Source organism: Phoenix dactylifera, chromosome 18 (assembly GCF_051530095.1).
Source record: "Phoenix dactylifera cultivar Ajwa chromosome 18, Ajwa_hap1_PhDact_Kaust_v1.1, whole genome shotgun sequence".
In the NCBI taxonomy this organism is placed as follows: domain Eukaryota; kingdom Viridiplantae; phylum Streptophyta; class Magnoliopsida; order Arecales; family Arecaceae; genus Phoenix; species Phoenix dactylifera.
This window is the reverse complement of record NC_143207.1, coordinates 10,495,647-10,517,990: the sequence shown is the minus strand read 5'-3', so window position 1 is coordinate 10,517,990 and position 22,344 is coordinate 10,495,647. Positions and strand designations below refer to the sequence as shown.

The following is a 22,344-nucleotide window of genomic DNA, read 5'->3' as shown; positions in this document are numbered from 1 at the left end:
TGTGATCTTTTATGAAATAATGTCTTATTTTCATGTAATTAAATATAGAGAGCAGAATTGGATTCTTCATTAAATTTTTGACATTAGAATCATTACATCTTTTGAGAATCTTGTTTGATGTCAAAACTCTTAAGTATTTCATTAATTCATAACCTTAGATTTTATTTTCTTAACAGAATTTTTTGAGTCTTTTGATATCAATTAAATGTGATTCATTAGAATTAATTTGATATCTTTGCATATAAGTACAAAATGAGCATACAATTTGGCCTACAAGCTGTATGATACAATAATACAGCTTCAAATAATAGAATTTACTTTGCTCATCATTTTCAAACTGTACAAGATGGGTCATAGACATACTTTTCTTCATGCCAAACTTCTATAAGAATATTCTTGTGAATAACTTACTTTGGCCAATGAAGATCTCTTTTCTTGTTTGTCTTAGTTTGGAGTTCGAAAGGAAAGTTATTTCATCCATTTTACTCATTTCAAACTCACCCTGCATGAACTTAGTAAAAAATTCAAATAAAGCTTCATTAATAGCACCATAAATAATGTCATCAATATAAGTTTGAGCAATTACGATATCAAAACTTTTTTGATACATAGTTTTATTAATATTACCTTCTATCAAAAAGTTACTTAAAGTTTTATATCATGCTCTTGGTGCTTGTTCTAAATCAGATAGTGCTTTATCATGTTTGTAATAAATATTTTTCAAATATAGGTGGTTATTTTTACATAGAACTTCTTTAATGATATAACCATACAGAAGTGCATTCTACACATTCATCTGACAAAATACAAGGATTATAAAGCAGTCAAATAAAAATGGTGATCTTTTGGCTTCTAATCATGCAAAGATTTCATCATGATCTATTTCATCTTTTTTTAATTGACTCTTTTAGTAATCACCAATTCGTCTTCATTAAGTACAATTTTGAGAAACTCAATTTTGTTCCAATTATAGCCAATTTTTCAGATTTTTCAACAAGATTTCAAAATTTCATCCCTTTTAAAAGATTGCTCACACAAGTCTCACAAATGTGCCGAGTATACTTTGCTTGTTTTGCTTTTACTTAAGATTTGAGTATTTATTTTTACTTAGCTTTTACTTGCCCTGAACAATATTCATTTTCTTTTCTTTATCTCTCTCTTTTTGTTATTTTCAAGTGATTTACATAAAAGAGCAGAATAAAAAAATAATCTAATATATTGCATATCATATAAATGTATATCATGCAAGTAAGCAGCATTTTCATTATGCTCAAGGATCACAAGTTTCTTTGAATCAAAGTTTGAAGCATAAACTTGTGTATTTTATGGTTATGCATCGCATAGGCAAAGGTATTTTTCAATTTAGGCAAACCATGAAATAATCTCCAAAAGCATAAGTTAATCAATACATACGTAGACATGATATCAAGAAATTAGTAATCAAAGACTTTAATCATGTCACAATAGGATTTAAGTTATTGACTTTGCTCAGCTAATTTGCAAGAGAGGTATATGAAATTACCGATTCATGAAATTACCGATTCATTTTGTATTCTTCAAGTCAAAACCTACTAGATTTCTTATGTGTAAACTTTTGGCTGAAGAAGGTCCTCTCTCTTGTTTGCATGTAAATATTTATTGTACCTTATGTCGAGGTATTTTTCAAGTTGAAATCTCTCATTTCTTGCTCATAGATGTTGCATTATTAGTAAAATCTTTTTCTTTCTTGAAGAAAAATTATTAGTTTCTTCAAGATACAAAATATTCATACAATATATTTCTTAACTAGATAACTCAACATAAGATACGACAATAATTGAATATTGAATCACTCTACTTAAGAGATTGCCTAAATATAAGCAAGCACAAGTCACTTGAACTAAAGAGATAGTTTCATGAAGCAAGATAGTTCAAGGACAAGCATGTGAGGCAATAGGAAGATTCATCAAGATCAAATTAATTTTTTATTTTTAGAATCAATTTAGCTTAGATTCTATTTGCTTAAGATAATTATGAATTAGGTATACAAGTTAAGTTCTAATCAAATTAAACAGTTGTCTCTATCAAAATTTTGATTATGATTTAGCTCTCAACACATATAATCATGTTTCAGGAAGATAAGCAATCTTCTTTTAGAGCAAATAAAATTTTTATTTTTGACTTATGAGAGATAATTCAAAAGAATTAATATTCATGCTTTAAAAGATTTTTATGCTTAGATTAAACATGACGAGTTAAAATTAATCAGCAAAATTTGAGATAATTTTAGAGATAGATATTAATCATGGATGCAATGATTATGCTCAATGAAATACTTTAAAGATCAAATTTATTATTTTTGGATTCTAGAATAGTCTTGAAAATTACTTGTAAGAGGGAAAACCAATTCGTTATTGTAAAATTTTTAAGTAAGTTTCTCATTATGATCGTTACACATTAATCATTCATGATTGAACCAATCTGAGATGATTATGATTTAACATATATTGCACACATGAGTCTTATAGGGCAAATCATAATACATTCTAAATAATTACTTAAGGAATGAATGAAACAATGATATCATGATAAATTGCATTCATACCTTATCAAAAGATGAAATAAAATTTTATAAGAATTATGCTCAATAAAATTTTAGCATGAGGGCATGAAATCAGCATCAAACATTGATACTCGAAAGAGAATTTAGATTTTGAAAACTCAAAGTAGAAAGTTATAGATATTCATTCACTGTTTTCTTATCATCATGCACTAGAAGATTTCATAATAAGATTGTTGAGATAAAATTTATCATACATATAAGACATTTAGTAAACATTCAATAGCATAATTTGAATTTACAAAGTTAAGCATGACAATCTAAATTATATTCACAAATGATGAAATAAATTTCATTTATAAGTCACGTATTATGGCACCTAGTTAAGAGTTTCACATGAGTTTCAAGGGCTGCTTTGACACATTTACAAGATAATCTTTGTTATTCATTTTAGGTACCCAAGCTTGCTTGGATCTTTGGGGGTTAGGACATATGGTTCTTTTTGAAATCCAAATTTGTTTAATTGTAATAACTTTACTACTTGATTTAATTGTGTTAGAACTATAGGTAAAGTTGTTATGCCCATTCTTTTCATGTTTGAAATAAGTTATCTTATTTGATGGTTTGATTGACGAATTTATAATTTTTTTTTCTTTAGAGGTTCATTATTAAGCAAGGGAGTCAAGCCAAGTTTTGATTTATCAAAAACAGTATGTTGGCTTTCAAACATCATTTTTAATCTTTCTGAACTTACAGTGAATTTGTTAATAAGAGATTTCAGTTAAATAACTTCTTCACTTAAGTTTTGGTTTTCTTTAATTAAATTTTGACTTTTTTGAATCAATTCTTCTGAATTTAACTTTAATCTTTCATTCTCAGAATTTAATTTGTCTTTTATTTTAGCAATAGAATTTCTTTCTTCTGAAATTTTCAGATTTAACTTTTTAAGATTTTTGTTCTTCATAGATAGTTTTCTAAATTCACCATACAAATCATGAAAAACATTTAGTAGTTCATCAAAAGAGAATTCTTCTTGAAAATCACTAAATGTAAAATCAAATTCAAATTTTACCTTATCTTCTTGTGCCATGAAACATAAGTTAGTTACCTCTTGTAATTCTTTGGAGCTGATTTTATTATTATTGCTCCTAAATTTTATTTTTTTGCTTGATTTACTCTTGGTCAAGGCTTTCTTGCTTTTTATCTCTTTCTTCCTTTCTTCTTGCTTCCTCTTCTTCTTTGTCTTCAGGAAGCTTTTGAATTTTTTGGTGTTTGAGGATGGATCCTTGTTTTCATTACTAAATTCTTCATTTGTTGTTCTTTCTTTCTGACTGGGAGATTCAAAATTTTTTTCTGTAGATCACTATTAGTATGTAATTGAAGCACATGTGAACTAATCTAGAATTTGTCATAAATATTTTTTAAAGTATCCCGAATCTCCTTAACAAATAAATATGCAGAAATTTCATTAAATACAGTTTCATGGATAGCACATTATAGTATGTTCATAGCCTTAGCATTCAATTGTGCTAAGTATTTTTCTTTAATAGCTTGAGAGAGTGTGTGAGGGCCATTTGTTATGATATTCCATAACTCATAGTTTTATGATTGAACAAAGATTTTCATTCTAGCTTTTCATTGAATATAGTTATTTTTATCAAATAGTGGAGGTCTATTTGTGAAAAGTCCCTCAGTGAATAGTACATTATGCGGGGCTGCCTTCATCTTTGGCTCTAGTCGGTTAAGACTACAAATAATAAGAGAGCCCCTTCTCTGATTCCACTTGTCGCCCAGTAGATACAGCCCAAGAGGGGGTGAATTGGATCTTTTAAAACTTTTTAACTATTTCTAAACTTTTCAGTTAATTAAGCTAAGTTGTATGGATGCACAGTGGAATTTAAACTTAGCAACAGTTTGATTCTAATCTGATCAAGATTAAAACTATTAAGCAACAGTCTCAATAAACGATTAAGTTTCCCCAAGCATGCAATTCAATACAATAAATCTTAATGCAGTTTTATTAAATGAGACTTGATTAAATAATTTGAATATACTTACAACTAAAGGATGCGCGGATAAGAGTTAAGCATGCAATTCAATTAGATATTTATCTAAGTAAGTAAGTGAGAAAATTAAACAACAAAGAAGCATCACAAACACAACAAAAGTATAGTGGTTCGATGCCAACTGCACCTACATCCACTTTCCAAGTTCTCTTGGAAATTTCACTATAATCCTAAGACTACAACCCAGTTGTTTTACAAAATCACAACCTAACTTGTTGTTTTTTCAGGATCACAACAAACCCAAGTTAGTTTTTTCTGGCTCACCAACCCAAAACCTATCCCGATTGTTTTCCAGGTTCACAATCAACCCAGTTGTTTTTTTCCAAAAGCTCACCAACCAAAACCTTTACAACGTTTGTTTTTCAGGCTCACAAATAACCCAGTTGGTTTTCTCCAAGGCTCACCAACCAAAACCTTTCCGTTTATTTTCCGGATTCAAAATCAACCTAGTTGGTTTTTCCAAAGGCTCACCAACCAAAATCTTTCCGTTTGTTTTTCGGGCTCACAAACTACACAATTGGTTTTTCCCAAAGGCACACCAACCAAAGCCTTTTTTCTTGTTGAATCCCCCTGATTCAACAACTTCCAATTTAGGTTTGGAAGAACCTTTACAAGTACAAGAATTGAAAGAATTAAAGCACAAAAGCTATTACTCTACAAATAAAATAATAACCGAATGTGGAGAGCAATAGAAGATGTTGGTTGATTGATTGCAGTCGTGGATGCTTCACCAACTTTCAGAGCTGTAGACTTGATGTTGATTACTTGCAATAAGACTTTTAAGGATTTCATTTGGTTGCTCACTCCTATACTTTGATTTTTGGGGCTCTTTTATGATTTGGACATTTGGGTAGTGGAGCTCTCATTTAATCCACTTGGTTCTCTTGTATTTATAGTTTAGAAGTCCTTGGGAACTATTTTAGAGCTGTTGGAGATGAAATAGAGCTGTTAGAGATGAAAAACTAGCCATTGGAGCCGTGAAAAACTAGCCGTTATGCGTCCCAGTAGTGCTCGAGTCGACTCGCGCAGATCTTGAGTCGACTCGCACAGATCTTGAGTCGACTCAGCTGAAGCAGGAGTCGGCTCGTGAATAGGAGTTTGCTCGGCACTGTAGCTGGAGTCGGCTCAGCACTGTAGCTGGAGTCGGTTCGAGCACTATAGCACTGAAAACTGCTTTCTATCCTGACTGAGAGAGAGTCGACTCGAATGAAGTAGGAGTCGACTTGGCAATGTAGTTGGAGTCGGCTCGTGAATAGTAGAAGTCGGCTCGAGCACTGTAGTGCTGAAAACTACTTTCTGTGTCATGGCACTCCAAAGTGCCAGAGTCGACTCTAAGCTTCCAAGAGTTGACTCGAAGACTGTTTTTTTGAATTTTTCTTTTGAATTGTCCCTCCAACTTGAATTTTTTGTACTTGAAACTTGGGCCAATGAAGTGTGGCTTTCTTCCAACTTTTCTTGAGAACTTTTGAGGCCTTCTTGCATTCTTCCAACTTGCTATATTTTTTGCAAAACAAATTATCTTTCTTCTTGCAACACAACCATTAGTAATTATACTTTAGGATTTTGTGATCATCATAATCAATCTTTGGGTCAACAAACTTGAATATGTAGATAAATCAAAACATTATGATTATAAAGTCATTAAGTACCCCTTAGATGTATGACACAAGAGAGTATATATATGTGCATACATCTACTCAAGAGAATGCAATGAATATGAAATTCATGTGAAGGTTTATTATGTTTAGCCTATATATGTTGCTTTGATATGAATGCTCTTTTACCAGGATAGTGAGTCTGAATGAGCCCCTTAAGGAGAGGGTGTTTCTATTGATTATGTATATATTTTTTGTTTTTAATTCCTTTTGAGTTCATATTTTTAATCTTTTATCTTTCATTGTTCCTTTAGGATTTACATGTGACTTCCCATTGTATTGACAAGTATATGCACTTTGTAGTCATTACCATTGTACTTTTTGATGGAGCTTTATCACTTGAAAAGGTATACAACACTGTGAACATATTTTATACTCCTAGCTTATCAGCACTTTGTGAACATATTTATACTCCTAATTAGACATTAATTTTTATCAATAATTACTTTTTGATATTTGAAGAAAATTATAACCATATTTATCTAATTGAACAACTACATTCTCTCTTCTTTTTCTTTCTTTTTTCTGCTTTTCTTTGTCCATGCACATAGTACTAATCATTATATTGTTATTGTGTCATATTCTCTTCTCAAGTAGTATGATCAATTAACATGTAAAGAAACTGGCACATTGGTTGTCTTAGTATATTGATGTACCTTCCTAATAGTTGTACTATTATTTAAGAAAATGCAGCCACATAGAGCCATATTGGACGATATTCTTTTTAAATTTGCTTCCAACAAATGCAAATTGCCTGATAGTGATATATAGGACAATGGATGGATTTTAACATTCATCTTGAAACTAAGACCTACATAGAATTTGACATGTCAAATTTGCTAATGCAACTTAGTTTACTTCCACTATTTATTTATTTAATCTATAGTTATAAATTTTGTTCCTCTCATGTTGCAGGACGAATGTACTCTGCTTGCCGAACAGCTTATGCGGCCATGTCATATATATATGCAAAGCGATTTGTGGGTCCAATTACACCAACGATATTATCATTAAGGAAGGAGCTTTACACTACTTCCTATGATGTTATAGATTGGAAGCGAACCTATAATCAATCCGCTAAAGTTAGTATATATATTTTTCTTCGTTTTGTTTTCACGTTCTTGGAAAATTGGCTTGTTGTGGATTCCTCCTAACCAATCATTTTGATAAGCCTAACATTTTAATAAATAACTAACTTCTACATATGAGTGGCTCCTGCATAATTTTTTGTACCAATAGTGTTCAAATTATATAGATATTTAACTCTTGTGTATAGGTGAAACCAACAAATTGAAACATTAATCATGTTTCCTAGTTAAGACTACTAGTATAAAAAATTATGACTAAAGAACTATTTAGATAACTCCATAAAAGTTGCCTTTTGACAAGAAAAGATGATATGCTGCATAGCCTTTATAATCATCTTCGGTATATTATATTAACTTCAGTTCAACTAGTTGGCAAACTAATTAGTTATGGGATATTAGGCTACACCATAATCATTACCATTTGAGTTCAATAGACTAGAGAAGCAAGTGGTGGGCAACTAGTCCAAACTTGGTAAGTCTTTTTTGAGTCTAAAATTTAGTCGAGAAAGATTGAGTAGGCTAGATTGTGTATCATAAATGTTTGATTCTGTGTTATCTGAAAATCTCATAGTTACTAAAAGAAAAGTTTAGAAAGAGCCCTTGATGTTTTGGCTTTTATAGATAAAAGCTAGCCATTTCTTGAAAAGCAAATCAGCTCTTTTGCATGATCTACTTCTTTTCTACTACCCCTTATATTAGTCATAATATGAGAAGATAAGAATTCCAAGATGTTCATATTTCTATAGTTTCAACAAATAAACCATTACAAATGAAAAAGTAGATTCCATACAGCCAAGAAATATCCTCCATAACCGTATGCATTATAGCAGAATTCTAATATGACAAATTAATTTTTAGTTTGTATTGTTAAATATAAACTAAAATGTTATGTAGATTTAAAGGTTTCTTGACTTTCTCTTTGCAGGAAGATTCATACAATCGTACTTCATTGGTGCAAAATATCCTTTCTACATTTCTTCAAAGGGTCGTTGAACCAATATTCATAAGTTGGCCCGGCAAGAAGTTGAGAGAAAAGGCTCTCAACACTGTCTTGCAACACATTCATTATGAAGACGAAAATACTCGGTATATTTGCTTCGGTTTTGTTAACAAGGTAAGCACCAAAAAATGGCATCATTTCTTTTTTTATCTACTTAAAAGTTACTATATTTTGCCATGGAAGGCAAAGTGAAGGGGCTCTTCATGTCTATCATGCCAACGACAAAATAATGAGAAATTTATTTGAAGGATCTTTTTTTCAAAAATTCACTTAGATTCGTGGAAGTTTTGATTGGGTTTCTGCATGAGCCATGCCAAACATTTTCATAGAGATAGCTAATATCTCAAGTTGCTGATAATAACCAACATTTGTATCCTTAAATAATTAGATGACAACTTATGATTTATGCAATAGTTTGTGGCTTCAACTTTTAGCCACCAATTTTATTTTGAAGAGAAAAGGCACTAGGATATGTAAGGGAACTCCGAAAAGGAGGGGGGAAAGAAAAGTAAGCTATAGGATTACAACTCAAAATTCAAAGTAATGGAGCCAAAAGAATCCAAACTTTCTCTAAACTCTATAAGTAATTTCTAGTGGCAAGTGACTTTCGGTTATCAAATAATTAATAACCATCTCAAGCATTTCTGTCACACTTGAAGATTTGTTAAGAAAGAGAATTATGCAACTCTCTCTCCAAACAAATGCATCTACAGACCACCAACACAAAACAAACTAACACAAGTGAAACCCTTTAGGAATTCTTTTCTTTCTTTAATCCATGATGGAGATAGATGTTCTGATGTTAAGTGTAGTGTTCTTTTTTAAGAGTAGTGTTCTTTTTTCAGAGTAGTGTTCTTTTTTAAGAATTGGCTTGCCTATTTAACACTTGATGTGCTAGTTTAGGAGTCCTCCTCCCCTTCTACCTCCTCTTCCTCTTGGATGTTTGATCAAATAGTGTTATTACTTTATATCTTGGAGGTTATATTATAAGATTGATAGTGATTTGGAATCCAGATTCATGCAGTATCATGTTAATTCTTCTCTCCTCTTGATAGTAAATTTCGCTATCATCTTTTAGTCTAGTAGTACCTGAAGCTCAATATATGTGTACTCAAGTGAGAATTATACATGCATTCTTAAAAATAATTGATTCAATGCCATATATTAGTAAAAGAGGATATTCTAGGTAGATGTTCTAGTCAACAATGTCTCACTGCACACATATTTCTCATTCCCAACTTGTAGTAGATGTAACTTGCCACTTTAACAATACTTCTTAACTTTTTTCCCTATTAAGTTGCCATATTTGTAAGAATATCAATTTCTTTCCACTTACAATAAATTGTATTATATGCACCAATATCATTTAAGAGCGAGAGAAAACAACGTTATAGGGTTGATTTGTGTTCTTATACCATCATGGAGCTGATAATGCTAAGCTGTGGACTGTATCTTTAAACTTACAGGCACTAAATATGGTTGTGTGCTGGTTGGAAGCACCAAATTCAGAGGCATTTAAGAAGCACCTTGCAAGAATTGATGACTACGTATGGGTTGCTGAAGATGGCTTGAAAATAAAGGTTTAGAATAATTTTTAAATTGAACTTGCCTTTATATATGTCCACTCATAAACATAAGTGATATGCATCATCTCCTCATGTCATGTTTGCTGAATTTGATTTACTTTATTGTTTGAGAGACTAGTTCTTAACATGACACTTGCCTAGTTTGAAATTCTTGTGGATTTAAATCTTACAGTTAATTCATATAATAAAAATAATAATAGGTTTCATAGAGACTCTTGAGTTCGGGGCAATAATGGCTTTCAGAGATTTCAATTACAGAGGTCCGATAAGCCCCCGGTAAACCTTAGGCATCCTCTCAATGTATTGCTAGGATTCATCAATTAGGCAATACATTTCCAAGCTAAGTAATCCCCATGTGAATCTAGGTTAATCATCATATCAGTCAATTAAGCCCCATGTCAAAACACTATCTTCCTAAGCAATCAACAAGAGCTGAATGCAAGAAATCATGCCTATGTTAAAGCACTTGGACTCAAATTGCAGTGGACTATTAAATAAAGGTAGACATTGTTTTAAGATCTACATGACCTCGATTGTGATATCATGACTCTCGAACTAACAGCTAGGACCAATAGTATTACTTGAACCCCTCAATTTTAAGATTTTAATGGTAATGTCAAACTTATAAACATTTGGAGAAGATATCACATGGCATTGCACTTAAAAGATAAAAGAAAAAAGAACAAAATAAAAGGGAGATGGCTTGTAGGACTGTCAAACAAGCAGCTTATTCATAGCCAGCTAATGTTCAGCTAAAAATTTGGCTAGCTTGGTTAGCAAGTGAGTATAACTAGAGCTAATAGCTCACTCATTCTCAGTTCGATTTATATAAATAATTTAAATTAAATTGTTTCCATTATTATTATGATCAATATAATAACAAATTTATATTTATTATTATAAATGAACATAATTAATGAATAGTAGAATATATTTCAACCGTAAGATTAAAATATAAATGAAAAAAATAGTCCAAATAAAATAAATTAGAACTTTTACTATATAACTTAAATGAGTTGTTCATAAAATAGCTTAAGTTCAACTCAGAATTAAATGAGTTGGCTTAAACTCGACTTGTGATCCGATTGGAAAGAAGAAAGATTTTCTTCAACCCGCTCTACTTAAATATCTCAAAATTAAGATAACTAGAAGAAGATGGAGGAATCTCGAAGATAGTGTTTTAAGTCTTCTTTTCTTTCATTGATCCTTCAAAAAATGAGATACATAACCTCTATTTATAATGTAAGGTCCGACCTAACACAATTTGGGTCGGATTTTTCTTTCTAATCCTAGTAAAACTTTTTTTTTCTAAAATAGACATTTCTAATAGATAAGAGCTAAAAATCTCGAGAAGGTAGATCCCAACTTCTACATCAACTTCGTCTTCTGTCGCTCCGTCGAATTCTTATCGAATAAGAGCTATGCCTGGCCAAAGTCTTATTCAAAAATAGAACTTTTGGTTTGAGTATCCTCTTTTGGGGTCTAACGGTGGAATTTCATCCTAATTCAACCTCCTAGTTATAATTCTCGAAAGGATATCCAATTTCAAACAAAAAAAATCATCTTAATGGGGCATCGTATACCAAGTTACGATCTCTAAAAGTTTGGCATACAATCCGGCTTTTCAATATGGTGGGTCTCGCTCCTGAATCCTGTCTAGCCCCGCTTGTATTGGTCAAAATGGTTCACATCGAGTCTGGTGATCCTTCTGGATCAGGGCTCTCCCTGTTTAAGAGATTTAGCTCTCGCTAAATCAAAACTAGAGGTGGAGAAATGCCTACTTTTCGGTCTCGCAGTTGAACCACCTGGCTTTGCTTAGAGATGATTTTTGGCTAGATTCTTCTTTACTCTCGAGTCTCGAGAACCACTAGCTCTGCTCCTTTTGGACTTCATGGTAGTGACGCTCCTTGCTATCCTTCCTCGTCGATGATGACTACGGAGACTCCTCAATCTTGATCAGGGTAGATCGGTCAGTGGAACTAAAGAACGAGAGCTTGGCCTCTCATATATAGTATTAGAATTTTGGACCATTACCGCAAACCTATGTCAAGCATTAGCAAGTTGCTTCGCTTGGGCAGCAATTGCAAGGTCTATGTTTTCTTGTATTTTGGAGGCGTTGATCATAACTTCTTCCCATCTTTCATGAACTGATACTTTTTCGGATGCCGGTAGAAGATTGCATCTCGATCTCAAAGGTACAGGCTTCGAAAGATAACTTGGCAAACATCCAAAGGAACAACTTAACAAGATACCTCGTCGATATATATACCTCTCAGTTATAGCAAATTTGAAGGTACACTACTTCGTAATCTTCAATTTGATGTCCTTCTAGATCCAACCAAGAGGGTAAGGACGTGGATGAGGCTTGGTCTACAATCTTAGCTTATGAATTTGATTTTTAGAGATGAGATTCTTCTGGCTTCTAGGATCTATAATAGCCTCAATGATGTTTTGTTTCAACTGGATCTTCAAGTGAAAGAGTTTCTCTCACACCTCTAAATCAGCTTTAATAATTGTTGCGGGTTTCCTCACCATTAGGCTCAATTTGGAGTCTGCATCCTCGAGCTCAGGCCGCTCCTCGAAGTGAAGTTTCCAACAGTTCTTCTTAGTATGTCCAGAGAGGTCACAATGATTGCAGTAATTTCTTTGAGTCGTGTTGGCTTGCTTCTTACCCTGCTCCCTCTTTTGGTTTGATTTTTTGTTGTGTTTCTTAAACTTGACACCCTTTTTACCTTCTCTAGGCTGATTCTTCTCCTCAATCCCTATGGTCTTCAAGCTAGCTTCGCTAATATCTTCAGCTTTGAAGAGTTTTAGCTCCTTTTGGATGCTCTTGTGGAGACCTCCGATGTATTTCATAAAAACTGCATCATTGTTGATGGAGATTCCGAGAGAGATTGTTTGCTTGTGAAACTCAATGGTGTGGTAGTCCTAGACAGACTGATCATACTTCTGCCATAGGATCTACCACTTGATCCACCAATTCTCCTCGTGGCCGATTGGGTAGAGTTGTTTCTTGATTAGGCTCTTGAATTTATTCCATGTCAGATTCGAAACATCGTTGTTCCTTATGTATGAATTTCACCAGGTAAGAGCATGGTTTGAAAGCTTAAGATGGGCAAAAGCTACCTTCTGAACGCTTGAGTATCCATAGATTGTAAAATATGTCTCTAACTGGTCTAGCCAACTGTAGCTTTTCCGCATCAACTACCCCATCATATACAAGGATCTCGATTCGAGCCTCATCTTTAAACAATTGAAGAGAGATATTTTTCAACCTATAGGTCACTTATCCTCATCCTCCTCGCTGGACAGTGGTTCTTCATCTCAAGCCATAGGAGACAGCTTTGCAATAGGAGTTACTGCTGCTTGTGATGATGGTATCGCCAATCTCGAGACGATCTCGGTGAGTTGGGCAATCTTTTTTTCTAGTTACATGAGACATTTCTTCGTCTCATCATCACCCATTGAGGAATAACTAGCAGCCATACTCACTTTGTCCTTCGATGTACTTGAAGCACAAATAATTGTTTTCCTAATTGCTTATATTGCTCGCATGTTTGGCCATGAATAGAGGCTCCCATAGATATAAAGGACTGAAGCTCTGATACTAACTTGATCCAATGAGGGAGAAAGATGATTTTCTTCTATCTTCTCAATTCGAATCTCTCAAAAGATAACGAAAAAAAGATAGAGAAATCTCAAAAGTAGGGCTTCAAGTCTCCTTTTCTTTCATTTATCCTTTAGAAAAATAAGGTACATAGCCTCTATTTATAATATAAGATTCTTTCTAGTATAATTTAGGCTGGATTTCTCTTTCTAATCCTAGTAGGACTCTTTTCTCTAAAATAGACATTCCTACATCAACTCTGTCTTTTATCGCTCTACCGAATTCTTGTTGGATAGAGAGCTATGCCCAATCAAAATCTTACCCCCCAAAAAAAAATTTGGTTTGACCAACCTATTATGGGGTCTACTGGTAGAATGTTATCCCAATTTAATCTCTAAAAGGTACCCAATTTAAAAAAAAAAAATCATCTCAATCGGGCATCGTATGACCAAGTTATGGCCTCTAAAAGTTTGGCATTCGACTCGGCTTTTTGATATAGTAGGTCTCACTCCTGGACCCTATCCATCCCTGCTAGTAGTGCTTAAAGTGGTCCACATCGAGTCTGGTGATCCTTCTGGATCAATTTGATTACAAAATGAGCAAAGTTTTAGCTAGGTTTCACTCCCTCGACCTGAGATTGCAAGTCGGGGGTTATGGTAACTACCACATACTCAGAAAACTTTTTCCGCAAGCATGTAAAGCATCTCGTCACGATATCATAAAGTAAGCAGCAATATAAATTTATAACCAATGTTCAAACTTTAATTTAAAAAACTAGTTGTATAGTTAGGCTAAGAGTTCAAAATAATCTTGCTGTTCGTATCTCAATTTGACAAAAGTACAATAAATCATGTGATATTGAAATCAATTAAGCATAATCCATCTTGAGATCATACATCATCATAATATTGTAAAATAAAATATCTTCAACAGTAAAATACCGTTCATCAAATTCATGCATCATGAATAGTATGATTCAAAATTTATTAATATAATAATCTTATAATTTATTGATAAATCTAGAAATAGAGTTACAATACTTACCTCATAAATACTTTAACAAAACTGAATAATTTTAAAATAGACCATATTGCATCCCACCATTGGACATCTTCCCACCTAAACAATTCTACCCCTACATGGAAGACCAGTGGCCAAGCATGGCAGTAGCACGATAGCCAAGCAATGCAAGAAAAGAAAAAAAAACAAAGCCGAGCAGGGATCTCTTGGGCTCTGTTGATTCTGGATCCCAGCTTGCTTGCCAATATTCAGGCTTGGCAAAGGCTAGAGGCCAATGCAAGGGAGAGATTGAGGGCCTCGACGGTGAACTCCGGTGGCTAAAATGACCGAAAAAAGAATAAGAGAAAGAAAAATAGGGGCAATGTTCTTGGCTCGATTTTTGGTGATTTTTCGATAGAATCCAACTAGCAGTGGCTCAATAGAAAGGGGGGGAAGGCCGGAGAAGAAAATAGATAGGGTTGGGGTGTTTCATACCTCATCTCCGACGAGGTTTTGCGGCCGACATGGTGATGTCTTCCAAAAGAAGAAGAGGATGAAAGAGAAATTGATGGTAGTTTCTAGTAGTGCAGGCTTAAGACCGATGGTGAGGCTCATGATGGGAGAGTGGGTTCCTTAAATAGTCGGCGGAGGCTGGGTTTCCTAGCCCCCTTGAAGATTGGGATCGAAGAGTCCATCTCCTCCAAGTCGAACAAGACATTGCCCTCTTTTTTTTTTGTGGGGTTGGGGGGCTAGTTCTCTATTAATGCAATTGGACTGGGCGTTACAATCTACTGCCTCCAAAAAAAATTTCAAGTCCAAAATTTTTGTACCTATAGTTTCAAAGAGCTAAAGATATTTCTATGTAATTTCATTCTCCAATTTTTAATTAACTTTATTTTCATTAATAAAAACCACCTCTAACATATAAACCAAATCAAGTCTTTCAATATAGCACTCATGGAATCAAATTATTATTCTGATCAGCTTAAAAATAATCCAAACAACTACACTTCTACTATGCACTCTGGTTTAAAATACTAATATTCTCTAATCTTATTAATTAACTTCAACCAGAATACTACTTGGCACCAGGATAACTTCTACATAAATCAATATAAATTAGCGTCTCAATGTTTCTGGTGTCTTCGCACCTATACTTATTCTATGTCCGATTTTACGTATTATGATTTGTCCACTTATGTTTTGTTACCATTTTATTTGTCATGCCCCCATCCCAAGATCACAAGCTAAGAGTCACGGCAACTGCCGCATATTCATAGAAAACTCTCCCCACAAGTATGCAAGTATCTTATCATGATATCATAAAGCAAGCAACAAAATAAATTCAAATAACCAACATTCAAACTTTAATACAAATAATTAGAACCAAATTTTAATGCCTTATAAAACCAGTCATATTCAAAAAATCTTACATCAAACTCTAGTCAAATCCTGATTTAAATTTAAGATGTCAAATTTTGCCTCTAGTACCTCTCCCGATCATAACTCTGTACCATCTTAGTTCTTAGAATATGTAAAAACTGTAAAATATAGAACAATGAGCTAGACAACCCAATAAGCAATGATCACTTTACCAAGACTAATCAAGCACTAAATTAAATAATCATTTATAGAAAAATAAGTATATGGAATTCAATAATTCGAAATCAAATTCAAATATGCATCATTATCAGAAATCGAGCTATGAGCTATGACCATATTTTTCTGTGGCTGGATCATGATATCATGCATCTTCTTGTGGTGTGTTGTGCATCATCTTGTGGCAAAGTCTTTCGAGACTGTATATCTATTGTGGTATGTCGTGCATCTTCTTGCGACATAACCCTTCAGGACTAATCAAGTGTCAATGTTTTAGTCCCCATTGGCAGGATCCTTAAATAGCTGGTAGAGGCCGGGTTTTCTAGCCTCCATTGGAGATCGTGATAGAGTAAGAGTCTGTCTACTCCTCCAAGTGGAACAGGGCAATGCCCTCTCTATTTTCTTTTTTTCGGGTGGGGGGTGGGGCGGGGCGGGGCTTTTTTTGGGGGGGCGGCGGGGAGGTGGGGGGCGGTGCTTTTTACACTAGGGTGTAACCCAATTGGGCTGGGTGTTACACTAGCCTGGCTTGCTCCTATTTGGCCTTTTGCACCCATACTAGCTTGTTTACATTGCTTGTAGGTGTTGCAGTTAGTTTAGTATTTTGAAAGTCTTATATAAAAAGACATTTTTGCCTAAAGAATGTAAAAGATATTTTAATGCAAGTTATGCTACTTAAGCACTTGACTACTTCAAATGTGAAATGTTAGTAGCTTGAGGTGCCAAACACTTATAGTGAAGCGTTGCACATTTTCATTTTCTTTCTAACCTAATTTTTGATGAAAGTTGAAAATTTCTGGCCAACCATTTAACAGATAGTCTAGCAATATCTATATTTTTTGAAAAAAAAAGAGTTGCAGGGATGTGTCTAGATTCTAATTTTGCTTAGAATTTAGGGTTGAAAGGTTATAAAGGAAGAGGGTTTTGTTGTTTGAGCAGTCCTTTTAGTAAACTAGAATTTGCATGCCAGGTGCCATTCTTGTGGTTGGATGGTACAAACTAACAAACTCTCGGGCGGAGCTTCATGCATTGCTTGAAAGTTTGCTTTTAATAATAGAGATTTTGAGGTTAGGTTTATTTAAGCTCTTCTACATTAAGTTTGACCATTCTAAGAGACTTCCGTCAATGTTAGATTTGATCAATTATAAAAGGACTTATTTATTGATTTTAAGTCAAATCTCTATGTATGTTAAATCGATACAAGAGAAATCATCTCCCTCAAAATTCACAAAAGGGCTAAAGAAAGAAAGAGACAAATATATCATTCCTTCAACTTGGACGTTCATCTCCTTGTATGTAGATATATTTTTGGGATTTGTTTAAGTTAGGGCAAAGCATGTCCAGTCCAGCCATCAAAATGTCCAACCTCAACTTGATTCAATCCTTTAATTAAGATATAGGCCAATCCCAATCCAAAATTTCAAACCCAAGACAGATTTGATCCAATCAAATTAGGTTGGTTGAGTTACGCTAAACCCTATACTATAACTCAACCATAGTTCAAAATTTTAAATCCTAGCTAGATCTATTACGTGCATGACTATATTGGAATCCAACCCTCTTCTGACATTTTAACATACACAAGTCTAGTTCCAATTCAAAATTTTAGACTCAAAAACATAGTTGACTAGGTTAGACTATATTGATTAAATTATGCCTTGCATAGGAGTACTCAGTTTTCTTTATTGTTGTGTTTTATGTTTTATTTTTAATTTAAATTTATCAAATATATATATATATATTATAATTTGCTGATTTGATTGCCTTGTTAGTTAATATTTTTAAATTATTATTGTTGCCCAGATATGCAGCCCAAGAGAGGGGGTGAATTGGGTTTTAAAAATTTGTTAGCTAGATGCAGCGAATAAATAAAGATTTCAGTTTGGAAGATATAAGTGCTGAAGTAATTAATGAATAATAGCAGAGTTTAAAGAGCAGAAGTGTAAAGAGACAAGCACACACACAAACATAGAGAATTTATCGTGGTTCGATGCAACCCGCATCTACATCCATTTCCCAAGACTCTTGAAAATTTTTACAATAATCTCCCTGATTACAGTGCGGTCATTTTTCGAGCTCACAATCCAACTCGTTATTTTTTCAGTATCACAACGAACCCAGTCGGTTTTCATAGGATTGCCAACCAAAACCTTAATCCCTTTGTTTTCCGAAATCACAAACAACCCATTCGGTTTACACAGGTTCATCAACCAAAATCTTTACACATTTATTTTTTGGGCTCACAAATAACCTAGTTGGTTTTTATAAATTCACCAACCAAAACCTTTACACATTTATTTTTCGAGCTCACAAACAACCTAGTCGGTTTTCATAGGTTCACCAACCAAAACCTTTACCCTTGTTGAATCTCCTGATTCAACAACTTCTAATTCAAGTTTGAAAGAACCTTTACCAATTTCAAAAATAATTGATACTGTTACAGCTGAGTTAAAGCAAAGAATAAATGCTGTAACTAAGTAAACAAAGCTTCAAAGTAAATAAAATAATAAATGAGGATCAGAAGCTTTGAAGATGGTTGTTGGCTGCAGCTGAAAGTCTTGATTGCACAGCAGCAACTTGCTGTTGAATATTCCTACCGATTCTCTCACAGAATGGATTTTCTCTTTTACGGCTCTCTTGTGAGGATTTGATCTTTGGAAGCTTGGATTCTTTGTTTTTGGATTTTCTCTCTTGTTCCTCTCCTTCTGCTTCTTGTTTCTCTTGGCGCTTCTTTGAATTTATGGGCTTCATACTGAGCAGGAAGTATAAACTAGCTGTAGACCAAAAAACTATTCGTTGGCACCTAGTAAAAATACTGTTGAAAGTAGCCGTTGGAGCTGTCAGGGTAATAAGGGTCGTTCCTCCAAGTTTAGGGGTCATCTAATGTGCTGAAGGGGATGGCTCACCAAGCATAGGAGTCGGCTCTTTCCTTCAATCTATACAAAATTTCTGCGCTAGGCCCAAAAGGTCGACTCTTCAATGTCGGGGGTCAACTCATGTAGATAACGAGTCGGCTCTTTAAACACAAGGGTCGGCTCATCTAGTTAGTCTTAGGCGGTGATTTTTCTCTATTTTTCTTGAGCTACACAAGGGTCGACTCTTTAATATAATGGTTGGCACACTCAGTTTATAGACAGAATTTTTAGAGTTCTTGATTTTGTTTTTTTGATTCTTTGGAGTTTATAGGTGCAATTTTCATCTTGAAATTTAAACCTTCACATTTAAGCCAACATCATTAGAGTTCACATTTAACTCAATTATTTTTGTAATCATCAAAATCAATCCTTTAGGGTTAACAATTTTCTCCTTTTTGATGATGACAAAACTATTAAGTTTAAAAGAATTTTATAATAATATTCAGAGCACTTTTGCAATAAGGTTCACAGCAAAAAAAATATTCAGAAATTTCAGGACATGTGCATTATTGAATCTTAAAACTTTCAATATGTGAATTTTATATGTTTATGAGAAAATCTCCCCCTTTCTAATATGATCAAGTATATTATGCTTCTCCCCATTTTTATTATAAGAGTTTAAGTTGAGCAGGAGATTTAAAATTCTTGATACCACTATTTCTCAAAAGAATTTCTTTTTCTTTTTCCCTTTTTTTGAAATTCTTTTACCCTTTTACTTCTCCCTCTTTTGAAATTCTTTTACTCTTACTTCTTCCTCTTTTGAAATTCTTTTACTTCTCCCCCTTTTTGTCATCAACAAAAGGGTGAGGGGTTAGAAATCTTTCTACTTTCAGTTCATGAATGAGGCATTAAGAGTTAAAGAGAATAATTAAATAGAAGGTTCAAATCTGATGGTAATGCTATCAGGGCAGCAATTAGGGCAAGTAATTGATGAGTTGATTATGCATCAGAGCACTTTAATTTATAAAAGGATCAGAGCTTATAAACGTATCAGAGCTTTTTAAATGTATCAGAGCTTCTTTTAAATGTATCAGAGCTTCTTTTAAATGGTATCAGAGCTTCTTTTAAATGCATCAAAGCTTCTTTTAAATGCATCAAAGCTTTTTAATTTGTAAATGTATCAGAGTTTTTTTTATTTTGTAAATGTATCGGAGGATTGTCTTTGTAAATGTATCAGAGCATGTTAACTTAAGAATGTATCAGAGATTTTTGGAGACAAACAAAATATACAAGCTTGAACTGCAGTGAAGACATATTTCAGTGAAAAGGAACAATCATTTCATTGATAACCAAGCAATTTACAATAGATTAAATCAAAATGTAGAGCCAAAAGTATGCAAACATTTGAAACACAAGAAAGATCATATCATTGACACAAAAACTGTTTATAGAATGGGATGATGTTTACATGAAGGTAACTGTCCAAAATGAAAGACAAAACAATGTGAAAAACATTTGGATAAAGAGTTTCAGATTTAGATAGGAGAAGGTTTCAGTCTAGGCAAAAATAAAAAATCTAGACCTAAGAGGATGGTCCAGGTTGATCGGCTCCTTCGTCCCCCAGAAGTTTATTGACTATGGAATTTAGAGTGAAGAGGGATGCAGTCAACAGAGAGTTTCCTTCCTTAATTTGCTGTAGTGACCCGTGGATTTCAGTTCCTTGTTGCCTAGCATTTTCTTCAATAACTCCAAGTCTTCTTTATTGGGTGGCAGCAAGTATTCTTAAACTTTCCAACTTAGTTTTTAATTCTTTCACCATCACAGTCAGATCATAAACTGAGTTCCAGCGTACTCCTGAGTGAAAAAGACCTTGCAGAATGTGATCCCCAATAAACTTCAATTGGTCTCTTTCAAGTCTGAGAGACTGAACATGTGCCTTTTCTCCTTATGCACTAGTGCTAGATGTCCTCTGAGAAGGTCCTGCACTAGCTTGCCTTGCTTTAGCTGGCCTTTGTGCCTCTTTTCTTGTTTTTTCTTGTCTTTCTTCTTCTTTATGAATCCACTGGTTATTAGCTTTAACAAACCCTATTCTTATTAATGATTTTTCACTATAGATGTCAGTGTCCTTGAGTTCCATTTTAGCTTCTCCTAGAGTACTGACATCATAACAAATGAAGATAAGGCTTAGAACCATACCATAAGAGAGTGATGCTCCCTTTCTCTATCCAAGATCTGTCATGTGTCTCATCATCATGGAAGGAAGGTTCAATGGGTAGCCTCTGAGTAGGTTGTGCATTACTAGAATATCCCTTTCAGATACATGATCAAATCGGCTTGTTTTTGGAAACAGTATCCAACTAATAATGTGATGAAAAGTCTCATTTTTGCATTCAGTTGATTGGCCTTGACTTCTTCCCCTTTACCGACATCATCCTTAGATAGAATCAGCTTGACCCCTTCATTTCTATCATCCAATGCATCTCGGTCCTCTCCATCAATCGGAGTTCTAATTGCATTTTCTAAGATTTCATTCGTGATGAGAATGGGAATGTCCCTGACTTTGGATGAAATCTGTCCACTCCCATACCAAGCATTGGCATAGAATTTTTTCACAAGGTCTGGGTAGGTCGGTAGGTCTAGAGAGCACAAGTATTCCCAACCCATCTCCTTCAAATTTAGTCCAATGTGAAATCTTTCCTTTTCTAGAAATCGAAAATCGACCTTTCTCCCGGTAGACACTGTTCAGTTTGAGAGTGTTGAGAATGGAATGAGTCTCGGAACATAAAAGATGGTGACAAAACAGGTGAGGACGGAACGGGTTTTTATTGGGATGGTGAAGGATTTGTGGGTTCCACCGCTCTTCCATTCATGCCTTGGATCTTCTTTCTTGATGCACGACGGGTTCCTTTCTCTTTGGACCGCATGTCACTTGCTTCCTAGGAGCCATAAGGGACCGGCTGGGAACACAACTAGAGTTTTAGGATTTTTGGTTTTTGGAAAGGAAGACGGTAAGAGAATTTTTGAAAGGGGACGACTCAAGCAGCGCTATGAAAAAGAAAGTACCATTTCGGGAGAAAACTATTTCGGAATAGTAGGGGTCGACTTATTTATTTCATGAGTTGACTCAAGTAGAGCGGGGTCGACTCCCGACTTGGATGAGTCATCCCTTCTACTTGAGAAGGAGTTGAATTAGGTTTCTTTATTATTCAAACTCTCCCCCTCGCTTCATGAGTCGACCCCTCATTGTCATGAGTCGTCTCCTCATCAGTCAAGAAAGAAAATTGTGAATAAGATTTTCAATTTAAAGCACTAAAAATGTGAATCAACCATGCCAAGTAATCAATGTAAACATC

General features: G+C 34.1%; 1 protein-coding gene across 11 annotated transcripts in view; it reads left to right on the top strand.

Moving 5' to 3' along the window:
• The window catches only part of LOC103695874 (cycloartenol Synthase-like), a 132,930-nt gene that overhangs the window by 16,949 nt on the left and 93,637 nt on the right, over nucleotides 1–22,344 (top strand). For all 11 annotated transcript variants that reach the window (XM_088714308.2, XM_088714307.2, XM_088714313.2 and 8 more), the window contains exons 7-9: nucleotides 7,176–7,342; nucleotides 8,274–8,462; nucleotides 9,815–9,928. In XM_088714308.2, coding sequence (XP_088570434.2) covers nucleotides 7,176–7,342; nucleotides 8,274–8,462; nucleotides 9,815–9,928 — 470 coding nt within the window. The remainder of the gene's footprint in view (nucleotides 1–7,175; nucleotides 7,343–8,273; nucleotides 8,463–9,814; nucleotides 9,929–22,344) is intronic.